The sequence below is a fragment of the Dermacentor silvarum genome, chromosome 9 (assembly GCF_013339745.2).
Source record: "Dermacentor silvarum isolate Dsil-2018 chromosome 9, BIME_Dsil_1.4, whole genome shotgun sequence".
In the NCBI taxonomy this organism is placed as follows: Eukaryota; Metazoa; Arthropoda; class Arachnida; order Ixodida; family Ixodidae; genus Dermacentor; species Dermacentor silvarum.
This window is the reverse complement of record NC_051162.1, coordinates 127,881,856-127,894,814: the sequence shown is the minus strand read 5'-3', so window position 1 is coordinate 127,894,814 and position 12,959 is coordinate 127,881,856. Positions and strand designations below refer to the sequence as shown.

The 12,959-nt window shown below is 43.3% G+C and overlaps 2 protein-coding genes across 2 annotated transcripts in view; both read right to left on the bottom strand.

Annotated features, from left to right (window-relative positions):
• Nucleotides 1-12,959, bottom strand: part of LOC119464990 (uncharacterized) — a 186,723-nt gene that overhangs the window by 93,403 nt on the left and 80,361 nt on the right. The window lies entirely within an intron of this gene.
• Nucleotides 10,681-12,959, bottom strand: part of LOC125940047 (uncharacterized) — a 398,764-nt gene continuing 396,485 nt past the window's right edge. The window contains exons 5-6 of the mRNA XM_049655720.1: nt 12,593-12,679; nt 10,681-10,882 (exon numbers count right to left, since the gene is read on the bottom strand). Of these exons, the coding sequence (XP_049511677.1) occupies nt 10,761-10,882; nt 12,593-12,679 (209 nt within the window). The 3' untranslated portion in view covers nt 10,681-10,760. The remainder of the gene's footprint in view (nt 10,883-12,592; nt 12,680-12,959) is intronic.

Below are 12,959 nucleotides of genomic sequence, written 5' to 3'. Positions count from 1 at the left end.
GTGGCTTAGCCGTGTCCGGGAAAGGGGGATCCTGGGGGTTAAGCCGATGCCTGGTGTTTCGACCTTTATGGCCGCCCGGCGGAGGCAACACACTTCTTTCGCCTCTGCTTCACGTAGACGGCACCCCCGGACGGACCCACCCGGTTGGAAATCGGTAGTTGCCTTTTCCTGCACTTCTCTCCGATCTTCGTCTTTCTCTCTTACTTTAGTCTACCATGTCTTCTTTTCCCTTCCTTTTACTTGTAATTTTCCAGTTTATGTGGGTAGCCAACCTTGGGTATGCCATATTTCGCTATATATTAGTGGCGTGTAAGAGTGGGGTTGAAGTATATTATGTAGAAGACAAAGATAATGTTCAATAGCCTGGCAAGGGAACAAGAATTCAGGATCGCCAGTCAGCCTCTAGAGTCTGTAAAGTAGTACGTTTATCTAGGCCAATAACTCACAGGGAACTCTGATCATGAGAAGGAAATTTACAGAAGAATAAAATTTGGTTGGTGTGCATACGGCTGGCATTGCCAAATCCTGATTGGGAACTTACCACTGTCGTTGAAAAGAAAAGTGTACAATCACTGCATTCTACCGGTGCTAACATGTGGAGCAGAAACTTGGAGGTTAACAAAGAAGCTCGAGAACAAGTGCAGGACCGGACAAAGAGCCATGGAAGGAAAAATGTTAAGCCTAACGTTAAGAGGCAGGAAGAGAGCGGTGTGGATCAGAGAGCAAACCGGGATAGCAGATATTCTAATTGACATTAAGAGGAAAAAATGGAGCTGGGCAAGCCATGTAATGCGTAGGATGGGTAACCGATGGACCATTAGAGTTACAGAATGGATACCAAGAGAAGGGAAGCGCAGTCGAGGATGGCAGACAACTAGGTGAGGTGATGAAGTTAGGAAATTTGCAGGCGCAAGTTGGAATCAGCTAGCGCAAGGCAGGCGTAATTGGAGAGGCCTTCGTCCTGCAGTAGACATGAATATAGGTTGATGATGATGATGAAAATGGACCGGTCACGCATTACAAGCGCACGTATCCATACTTCTTGAACAAATGAGTTATGTATATTCGTTTTTATTTATAAAATTAAACATTGGTGTCTTTTTTCTTCTTGTTTTGCTACGCTGAATTTGGCCAGAGGACGCTGCAACTGCGAAAGGTCCGCTCGGCTGCGCTAAACGCATAACTAAAACGTGAAAATCGCGCGCCGTTCCGTTGTGGCTTAGCGGTGCAACTCGGAGTGGAGCGGACCGTAAAATTGCTCAACTAAAACACTCTACAGACTCCTTACCGTCTATTATGCCGTACGGAAAGTCTTTCCGTATGGTAAAGTGCGCGCATACGCCGTCCTTGGCCGGTACGGTATTACGTACCCCACTTACTTTACGGTAACTTGTCACTGCTAAAACTCTCTAATATCATCGTAGCGACGGTGAGTATTTTATTATGAGTGCTGGATTAAAAACTCTTAATAACAGCGCGTGGCTTGGGGGCTCACCAGGTTTCACGCATCAAACAACAAACATTACAAGATCCGTAATTCTGTGGGATCTGTGCCTGTTTCAGTTAGTGCGTATGAATGCAAGCACACCTACGGGAATCAGCCTTGCTTTGGCCACTGGGCTAACATTGCGTTCCTTACGGAATTGCTTATGTTTAGTTTTGTAGTTTTGGTGGTTCTTTTCATGTTTGATTTTTTTCAAGCTCCCAAGATACTTCCTCATTTCCATCTGCGTGCAGTTATAAGAACAAAATAGTACCGCAACTCGGCAGTGGGCACGCAGGTCTCCGCTTTGCGACAATCGTACACTCGAGCGCTCAGGAACCTTGTTGGTTCCCCAACAAAACCAGCCTGGATCATCTGCTCTTCTACCACAAATGTGGGGATCAACAAAATTGGCCAATCCGACAAACTAATGTCACTTTAGGGCGCTTCGATACAAAGCCCGGCTGCGCTAACATCAAGGCACCCTAAGTCACTGGAACCTAGAAAGAACCTGTCCTTTTCTCTTCGCCGCCATGCCGCCGACTGGTCAGTTGCCGTCAGGTGATCGCTTTCCGCCATATATGGTCCACGCCGCGCTGGAGCAGACAAGCAGACAAAGGCATAGCTCGCACACGACGCGCGTATGAGCCATCGACGAGATTGGAATTTGCATTTCGGGTAATTTAGGGCATATGTAACTTTCATAGACTTAAAACAAAACAAAAGGATATGCCCGGATGCTGGGCTTTCGGGTGCAGCAACTGCCGGGATCCCGGGAAAGCGCTTTTTGCGATACCAATTAACCGGAAAGAGTGACATCAAGCGCCGTACTATCTGACTGTACCGAATAAACCACGACAAGTTCACTCCCACTAGGTGAATTTGATGATATGTGAAAGCTGAGAAGCTTTGCGGTATGATCGATCTGCCTACATGCCATCATGTGATCGAAAAGCTTCACGCAATTGCTTTGAAGACTGCGGTTTGCCTTCCGTAAACAAAGCCAGGAGACGCTCAGAAATATGCAAAACCACGCAAAATGTGGCACAAAGAGCATCTGAATGCGGGCGGCTATGTAAAAAAACAAAATAATGTAGTCAGAAAACCACGACAATAAAAATGTATCGGCCAGTCAATGTCAAATATTGAAACATACCTTTTCTCGTGTGTTGTTGTTTATTACTGCTTAAAACAACGCGAACGTGATCGGGATAACTGTTTTAGCATCCCTTTTCTTGTACTGCAGTCAGGATCCGTTTATTTTCGGCGAAGTCGATCTGTATCGAACAGTTTCGAGCGCGAGTAAATCAGTAGCCACGTTAGAAAGCGATTACATCCACGCTTATAAACGATGCTTGGCAGCGCTTGGTACCTAGTCAGCATAAAAAATCCTGTGTAACACACGAGCATCGGGTTCGCTTTACATTTAGAACGGGTGGCGCACAGTTGAATGATTCACTTTCCGTGCATGTACATGTAATTTATATCGTATCTAGCTAAGCGAAATACGATTTAGTGTGTGGATTTCACAGGGCCCACTGCGACAACCATCGCGCCGTTCTTCACTGTAGCAAGCCTACAAAACCCGAGGAAAATCTTCTCGCGTTTTCCGCAACGCGTCGAATAGCTACGAGTGAGCTACGAGGGTAAAACAGTCAATGTAAACAAACCCGAGGTTCACGTAGGCCTGCGACGCATAAAATGCTCAAAACACGAATAATGTTGCCTAATTATGCACGTTTATTATATATATATATATATATATATATATATATATATATATATATATATATATCTTGGATAGCTTCCCAACGAGCACAAAACGTATCGGGAAGGAGTACAAACGAAAGGACGGCCGCTCGAACGCTTGTCCTGTCGCAAGTCTCGTTTCATGTAATTTCGCGCCTGTAAACATTTTCCGATCGTATTTATCCGTACTTCCTCGCACGCCTAGTAGATGCACCATCTCATCTTTTATGTAAAGGACGATGAAATGTGTCGACTTGGGATAATAAAAAACGCTGAAAGCGAAGCTACATAGATGAGCTGCTGCCGTCCGAGAGATGCGTTGGACCAAATCTGGCAACAACAGCACAGTTGATGCCTGCATGCACGCGACCGCGCTCCGGCGGTTGCGGTACTTTCCAGGTTCCAGTGACTTTGTCACGAATCGTACTCGCGACATCTGGCAGATGTTTGAGGAACAGCGATGGGTCTTTCTCATTCTTTGTGCTTGACAGAGATGGCAGTTCTGTGCGCTCTCATTCTTGCGACACAAGAGAATGTCTAAATGTCTTGCATTTATGCAGCCGCCTGCGTTCATCGATCACTGGCTCGAAACAGCCGCCGCCGTGGATTTCTGTTTTGGACGACTTCCTTGTAGTCTGAGAAACATAATGCCGACGCTGCGCTAAAGAGCTTTGATGATGATGACCTTAACGTTCTTGGCGCATACTTTACTTTGTTTATTGTATCTCTCGCTGACCACGTTGTCTCTGCTCATACTCCCGTGTTACGTCCATTTATTTGCCTTCAGATTGCCCGTATGTTTGCCACCTGGCCGGTTTTTCTCTCCCTGTGCCGCCTGCAGGTTTGAACCCCACGTCGGTAAGCCATGGCCCTATTTTATGATTCTGCCTATGTCAGAATGTTGTAAACTTTCTCACGCCGTTCTGTCAGCATTCACACACGTCGATGCGAATCCTGCCTATTCGCACGATAGCCAGCTTCTCAGTTTAAACATGCCTTTATGGATGTCAGTGTATGTCTCTACAAAAGGACGGTGCACTACATAAAAAAAACTAAATAACGCACTAGCCAATGCAGAGGAGATGATGCGCATCGCTAGATCAGCAAAATTTGCCATTGCACACCAGCGGGATAGTTGGCACGGATTCCTTAGTACTAATAAAATTGTGTGCAAAAATAAAGTATAAAAACAGGCGCACAGGGAAAATGCGCACATTCCCAACCACGGAGTAAACTAAACGCATATTCGGTTTTGTCAAGACGACCTAAATTTTCGGAGCAATACGATGCAATGTAGTTAACATAATCTTTATTCCGCAGGAGAAGCCGACATCAGAAATCGTGAATTTTACTTCTGGCCTATCATTTTGTATTCTCGGCAGTCTAGCCAAGTAGCACTTTTATATTTTGCGCTGCAAACTGTGATTGTTTTTTACATGTGTCCACAGAACAGAAGTCCTTCAGCATCTTTTCCCCCCCTCCACTCCTGGTCTATTGTTGCAACCACTTCTATGTGTACGGACAGATCATGCTAAAATAATTCGTCTGCATCCGCATTCACCACACCGCACTTGCACCTAGATCAAAAATATTGATTATACCGAGCGATATCTCCTACTGTCACTGAACAATGTGCTATTCACTCTGCCCGCGCTTCTTAGCATCAGTGTGGAGATCAAAGTGAAATGGGCTAATTTTTACATTCCAAGCCACTCTCGCGTCAATAAAGAGTGCCAACCGAAATATGTTGAATAGACTATTTTTATCTAAAGCCACCAAGAAACACACAAAAGCCAGTGCAAGAAATCAAATTCTCGAGTATCCGTGGATACCACGACACTGGAACATTCCTAGAAACACTTAAGCAGATGCTGCTGCAACGTAGGCGCCACGAAAATGAAGGCACAATAAGCCTCACGCTTATCCGGAGTGAAATTCAGCTATTGCTGAGACAGACAGGTATCCTATCGACGTAGCACAAACATCTGGTTTGCTCAGAAGTGAAAGGGCTGAGATTTATTTTTTATAGACCGTAGCTTAAATTGTCCATTCCGCCGAAGTCGAGTGACAATTTAAATGTCTAACTTTATTGCTCCGTTTGCTGCTTAGCATATCTTATACGCATCAGCTTTGACACAGGATTCAATGCATTGCTAGTCCGCAGTGTCATTGTGACCACGTTGACAAGCACGTACGACACCTGCGTCTAGAATGCGCATTACAAGATAGTGCGAGGCGATGACTAAAGATTGATTTATTAGCCAATAATAGGGCTACAAAAAGCATACTTGTGACTGCAACATATTTTTTTGAAAAGAAAACACGAGTATTCGGCTGTCAGGGAACGTTGGTGGTTGACCGTATTATTACATTTGTTACTAGCACAACTTGTATATATAGCAAATCTGTGCATATATAGCTCCCGTCTGGCTTTGGTACATATTGTTGTGTCTTGGTTTGTAGATATGTGTATATATGTCAGCCGTCTAGTCTGCCAAACTTAACTTATGTGCGTCTTTTTATAGCCTTTTCTGATCTTTCACTCGTTTACGTCACGGTCACTGTGTGTATACCTTAGTGTCTTTTCGCTCGCATCTTTGCGCGGAACTTCAGAAATGTACTATTTTACTCCCTCCAGTGCATATCACTTTCTTTCTGCTTTTAGTTTCGCTTGCTCTGCGAAGAGGAGTAAGCGGCGCCAATATGGTGTGAACCACTTTTTTGTTGTATATTATTTTTTTTAAAGATGCATAATCACTGCTCCATTTAGTGTGCCGCGCGAGCACCTAGAATTTACATAATACCCTGTAATTAGTAATGCCCAGCACCAGTTAAAACTGTAATCATGCTTTGAAACATTTCTTCAGTGTCCGGCCTCCATCCGCTTCCCATCCATTGCGGTCAGCGGCTTCGAATCCGCGTAACACCCCAACCGATTCTCAACACCGTTCATGGCCGGAAACTGGCTGGATGGAAGGCAGCAGGGGGGGAGGGGTGAAATTTCGACAGCGAAAGTGAAATAAAAGAATCCTGGGCATCTTCTTTGTGCACTCTGGCAAGACGCCTTCATTTCTGCATTTTCAACTCGCCCTCTCCAAGTTTCCCTTCCCTCACCGCTTGCACCCCAGAGGGTGACCACCAACGGTCACCAAACATTATACTGAACAAAATAAATAAAATATCATTCTCTTATGCCCTAAAGACATAACGCTTGCTACAAAAATAACTGAAGGGAAATGTAGCACTGGTATGCACGCGACCAGCAAGCACGGCCGTTCAACCATCATGGGAATACCGGGTATTAGGTGGATTTGCTACACGTACGTATATAGTCCTACTGAATTCAAATGACTTTGCGAATTGATCATAAGGCGTTATAAATGCATGAAATTGAAGTGATTATGCTTATGCGCAACGTTTTAGTATCTTCACGCGTTTAGAAAAAAAGCATAAAAATGCAAATTCATACCGACAGAGGTAAATGAATGTAGTAAAGGCAAGCCTACACGAACGTCTGAAGCCACAAGCACGAAGTTTAGAGCAAATCCATGTACTACTGATCATTCGCACTAGCTGAACGATCAAAGTGCCAGATCGAGTATCGTTTACTAATTTTAGTGGAAGACATAGCTAAGAATACCAAAGGGCTTCCATACTGCAAATGCTAAGCTTTGCGCCTAATTGACAATTGACTGCTTGCATGAATGTTTGGTTCTTTGTTCATTTTGCACGTATGAAAATGTATGAGTGCGGGTTCAAAAATGAACGCCGTGGTAAAGACAGGCGAGGCGGTCCACAGGGGGGCTGTTCCGTGCGGATGGCCTGGTAACAGTATGGGGACACTTGACCTTCAGAACAGATACCACGCTGTCGTCGAAAGGAGATACATGCGCAAACCAGGTGCCTTGTGGAGGCACCGTCCGAGAGAGCCAGCAAAGGGCATTTAAACGTGATTGTGGGTGGTTACTTGAGGAACGCTCTTGTGCAGCACAAGGGGAGTAATCTTTAATAACTGAATAATTGAAGATACGACGTAATCACCATGAAGGATGCTCGGAGGAATCCTTACATTATACCGTCCTACTTTACTGCCCAAAATTTTTATTATCATAGCATTTCAGGCTAACATATTTTGCTATTTCTTTCGGCAGTTCATTACGTTAAATTTTACGCATAAACGTATTGCCTGTGATTGTATTGCATCATATATGTTTATTGATTCGACATTTCTTCAAATAAGCGACCTTACAATGCAAAATTTCATTGCATGTAAAACGCTCATCATACTGCTACTGTCGCTCTATACGAAACCGTGGACGAGAGAACAATAAATGTTTAGGATTAATCGTTGTGTAGAAATATCTTTTTATCATTATGAGGTATTTGAAGTACGTTTTATCGGCAACAGCCTGAATTATGTGCAGCAGTCTATCATTACTTATTATTCATATAGTCAGTGACGCTAGTCACATCACACTAAATTAACCAAGATGTTCATGGAGTGCTTTATCAGCGCTAGCAAAGATCGTAGTTAAAAAGCAGAGGCTCAAATTAGTAGCATTTAGTACATCTGAATGGCGATGACACTAAATTCATTGTGGCAGGTAGTCTAACGCAGAATGCTTACAAGTGGCGAGGAACATGGGTGCCTCCATTATGAGTGTCGCATGCCTTTGTGTATAAAGTAGACAAAGTTGAGAGAATACTTGATTCTCGCGGTATCACTTGTGGCTGTAGAAGCCAGCGACAACTACCGGGTTTTCTTATAGTCACAGCTCCTTTCCTTCTGCGCAAATTTCACAGGTGGCAGGACGGTACCGCTTGAAAAAAGAAAATTGAGCACGCTGAAGCTCTGAAGCCCACCGTTGAAGAATGCCAAGCTACTGTTTTCTTCAGTTTAACTGAGGGGTTCGCAACGTGTCATCGCTCAGTCTTGGGCCGGTTGTAGGAACCGAATAGTAAGCGCTAACTCAGACTGACTTCATTAAGTTACTTGGCCAACAGATGCTGCAACCCCTGTCGCCTTTTTTTTTTTTTTTTTTTTTTTTTTGACGGGTAATTTTTCATCGTTCGCTTATCTCAGTGCTCGACAGTTAACAAAAACACCGGCTTTTGTTGCAAGCCGCCTGTAACTCAGACCACTGATAAAATCTGAAAGACGCGGCGGAGCATATTATTCAAACTCGTCGTCGCTTGTGGTGCTTCATCCTAAACTGCCACAAGTGCAACTCCTTCGTTGTAGTTACACTTACTGTTTACTTTGAGCGCAATCTGTGCAGAATAGCACAGTGCGAAATTACACTCTGGTTTATTATCCGGAATGTTAGGAGTTGTACGTAATCTGCTGCTCTCCCGGTCATATGCGGCCACAAAGCACATTGTTTGATGCCCACGTCAAAGAGAACTCATGAAGAGAACAAATAACTATGATCGATGTAATAACTGATATGTAGCTGCGTAAGCAGGGCACTGTGCGCTGATATATACAATCGTTCATACTTTAAAGTTGGTTATAACTTCTATTGCGCAGGTAAATAATGAAGCAATAAACAAATGAAAGCGTTGAAAATAACATTTAAATATGCTCTTGGCTTCTGTGAAAACGCCTTGCATCGGACACAATTATAAAAAAAAATTCACTTGACGCTCAAATCTGCCCATGCTCCAAAAGACACCAATGAAGTGAGTAAAGAGCTACAAATAATTATTCAACAGCAATAGTTATTTAATACTCTTCTAATAATCAGTACACCAGCCATTAAAAAATTTAGCCCTCAGATGGAGTGTTCCACTGCGTCACCACTACTCATGATTAAGTGTATCCGGATAAGGGATAACTGAAGTGAACATATTGAAGGAAGTGTGGCATGTTGACGCTATTCCAGTGCGCGTTTTTTTCAGGGCTGTCACTCATTCTGCTGTTTTTGAAAAGTTCAAGCACAGCGGAGATGACTCCCGCTGACCTATTGGCTAGTCTAGTAAATCTTATGAGTGAGCTCGCCTTCCTACGCGTTTCCGCATTATTCGCTCACCATTATGACTGTGATTTCCGTGGTCTCACGTCACTAGGCTGCTATGCGAGAGAATATCTCACTGGCGTCTCTTCTGCTTCTTCTTTGCTCGTGGTCGCGTTTAAGCGCTGTCATCGTTGACTGGCGTCTCGTTTCTTTTGCTGGCCGTTTTCGGAATCACCAAACATTGACAAAGGAATATACTCGAGATTTTAAATGGTGGTCGTCATCCTCTGCTTCCATAGTCTGGCGGCGTTGCCGGTAAACATTCCAGCGTAGAGTTTCACTTGTCTACTGTCGTTGTAATGGGGAGCTAGGCCACGTTCACGGGGGTATGAGCTATTGTGTAAGGGGTTATGAGCCATTCATTGTCTTACCTAACGGACAGATTTAATTTGGAAGAAATTTCACAGAAATCCATCCAGAATGAACGTGCTCAGGAAAGGACTCGCCGTCGACGTGCCGATTCCAGCGTGAGGGCTTCCGAAGCCCAGGCGAAACGTCAGCGAAGAGCGGCGGACACCGAGTTGAGGGAGCGCGATGTTGAGGCCAAACGTCAGCGTCGTCTAGCCCTCCAGGAACCCGATAACGGTGGTGCACGCCTTAACACTAGCGCCAACTTCCCCGGTGCGACGGCCAGGTTTCAACGCGAGTTTCTGAACCACAACTTCAGAGCCAGCTGCAGTGCGTGTGACCGCTTGTGGTTCGAGCACAACGTGCTCGAATCCTTTATTAGTTTTAAACCGCAGCTTCGTAGCTTTAGTACCTTCCCGCAAAAATGGGCAAACATAAAACCAGAATTCTAAATATTTCTTAATTTCGGCCGCATTATTAGGAAAACTAATAAAGTTACATGAATGAACTTTTGCGGCCTAAATGGAAATTCCTTGAACTCTACTTTATCCAAAATTTAGCTTCCTTGAGCATGTAGTTGCCGGGCTGTTTACAACAGAAGATTGCGATATTTGGCAATTTTCAAAAGCAAATTATCCAAAAAGTAAAAATTCAAAGTTATTTTGCTACATCTACGAACTATATAAATATGTCCTAAAGCTACAGAGCAAGCCGCAATGCAGTAAGTGCGGTAGTTTCTTCTAAATATGGTCACAACTGAGACACAGTTCGCAAAAACCATGTATCTCATGCTTGTTCTTGAACACTTATGTCTAATTCACATCCATCAATTTCTTTATATTGTATATAGTTGAAATCTACAAGAATTAAGCTTTTTATGGTTGATATGACAACTTCATATCCTAAGTAGAAGAGCCGCCACGGTTGCTCCAAAAGTATTGAAAACGGGGGGCTCGTGCCGCCGGAGTGGGACCGCCACCTTAATGTAACTGTTTTTTTTTCACATATTGTCTAAACGGGCTAAAATAATTGTCTATAGTCAGTACATTAAATGTAATGGAGAGGCAAGAATAATGCATGAACATGGCTTCAACTATCTATTTATTTTTGCCCGGCATACCCTGCATTGAGGTTTATTTTGCTGGTGCGTTTGTGGATCCCTCCTACTTGCAAGTGCTGTCATAGAGTTCGACACTTGTTTGTCCACACTCCTTTTTGTATACGCTGTCGCATTCATTCGGAATGGGTTTGCCAGCTTTGTCCTCTCTTACCAATATGAAGCAGCCTGCGTAGAAATGAACAATATTGAATGTAGAATATTTTAGTTTATTTCAAACCAGGGCAATCATTATTTGCGGCATTTATGGAGATATCACGAAAATACCCGGAAATGTCGCCATAACATAAATGTATGTAGCGTATACGTTTTCTTACTACAAATATTTAAAAATAAAAGGCCAGGAAAGTTGCTGTAATCACTTCACTCAAGATCAATTATGTGCCTAAGCGGAGATCATTTGCGAAAAGCCAAAGGAGTTTTTTTCACTAAATAAACTAATTAAATTATTTATATTCATCGTTAGAAACTTTATGGCGCATCTTTGTATTGGAAAGCTGAAAGAAATTGACATAAAAGTACAGTACCGTGTTTCAGTATTTCAAAGCGTCGATTCTGCCTCTGTGTTCTGCCTATGTTTTTGCATATTCAGCCTGTCTGTTTGTATACCCTTAGCATTACTAGAGATCACGTAATCAGGAGCAAGAAAGGCTTCTTCAGGCACATATAGCAGGCACTAATGCAGTTATTTACGCCATTCATTTGGGCCACACACCTTTCTTCTTTAGGCAAGTATCGGCATAATAATTAAGAAATTTCACTATGCACCTGAACGTTAAATTAATATTTTTATAAGGAACACTGCCCACCAAACCCCTATTCTGTAACAATAATTTTTAGTTTTGCGACTAAACGGAATGAGGCACGTTGCGTAGGTCACAAGATTTATCTGAAATCTGGTTGTGACTAGACACCACGAGAAAGTTACAAAAACAGTTACAATGAAACAGCTATATAATTTTCTGGTGTTATGGGGATTTTTTCACTGATAACTATTTTGAATTCCGATAATCACTGCTAAACATCCACAAATTTCGCGACACACACTGCCACTTCGGAACGCTCGAAGATCTGACGCCCTATTGAATTTTAGAATGTCTGCCAGTCAGAACCTATGACAGAACTCTCAGTACCCAAAACCATGACATATTGAAGTTTCACACCAACTATGTCAGCAGCAGGTTCATTTGGCATGGTGGCGAACGTTTTTGAACGGTCGAAATGAGGCCCGCATACCAAGTCAGAGCAGCGCCTAAGCATTAAAGTTTCTTGATCATGTCGGCTAAAAACGTGAACTGACAGGACAACTACACTTAGTCACCTTTAAGTGCGTCGTCACGTAGAGAAATATGAGCATTTCTTGCAGCGACGATCTCGTCTTCCGCAAATCTGGCAATAACTTACTTTACACCGGCAAAATGTTTCGGGTAATAAGGGGCTGCCTTCAGCAAGGTTCCTCAGTGAGTTAAAACGTTATAGGTAAAAAGGTATTTTAAGCTCTTAATATTCAATATAGGCACGAAAATTGAAATAGGCATTTACGGGCCCGATAAAGGTGCCACATTTCTTTTTTAAATCCACCGTTTGTGCTTTGTGTGTGAAATCTGCATGATGCAATGGCAAGAAAAAATAAGCATTCTGCCGCATGTTCTGCGCTCTAAACATTGCCACACTGATAGGAGGGTCTAAGCGGCGAAATGACGAAGACGACATATTAAGCATTTCTCTATGTTTTATGACGGCAGTTAGCTGCTTGTGTCTCGCAAGATGAGCAGCCTCATTTACATTGTCTGTGTCCTCCGGCGATTAGAATTAGGTGTTTGTGCTCATGACGCCTTACAAATCAGCGGCCTAGTTTAATGAGTCGAAACTGCTTACCGTGTATGTTGCCCACAGGTACAGTGATGACGAAGCAAGTGTGCTCGCCGTTCGTCGTCATGATTCTATGAATGAGCCGGCCCTCGTCTACAATAAGCAGGAAACAAAATAGGTTAAAACCTGAAGTCGCTTATGCTACAACTCAGATTTAAGGTGTTGCCAAATATGTGCGCTGTGAATTTTTCGTCAGCGTTTTCCCGTCACTTCAGTTGATGTATAGTAATGTACTTTTACCAGGCTTTCCGGCTATTTTGTTTGTGCAAGGTTATTGTTTATTATTAGCGCATGCCCTCGCTCAAGTTAAGAAATTAGGGGTAAACTTCTATATGCAAGAGAGCATGCGTATACTAATAGAGACACCCCTTAT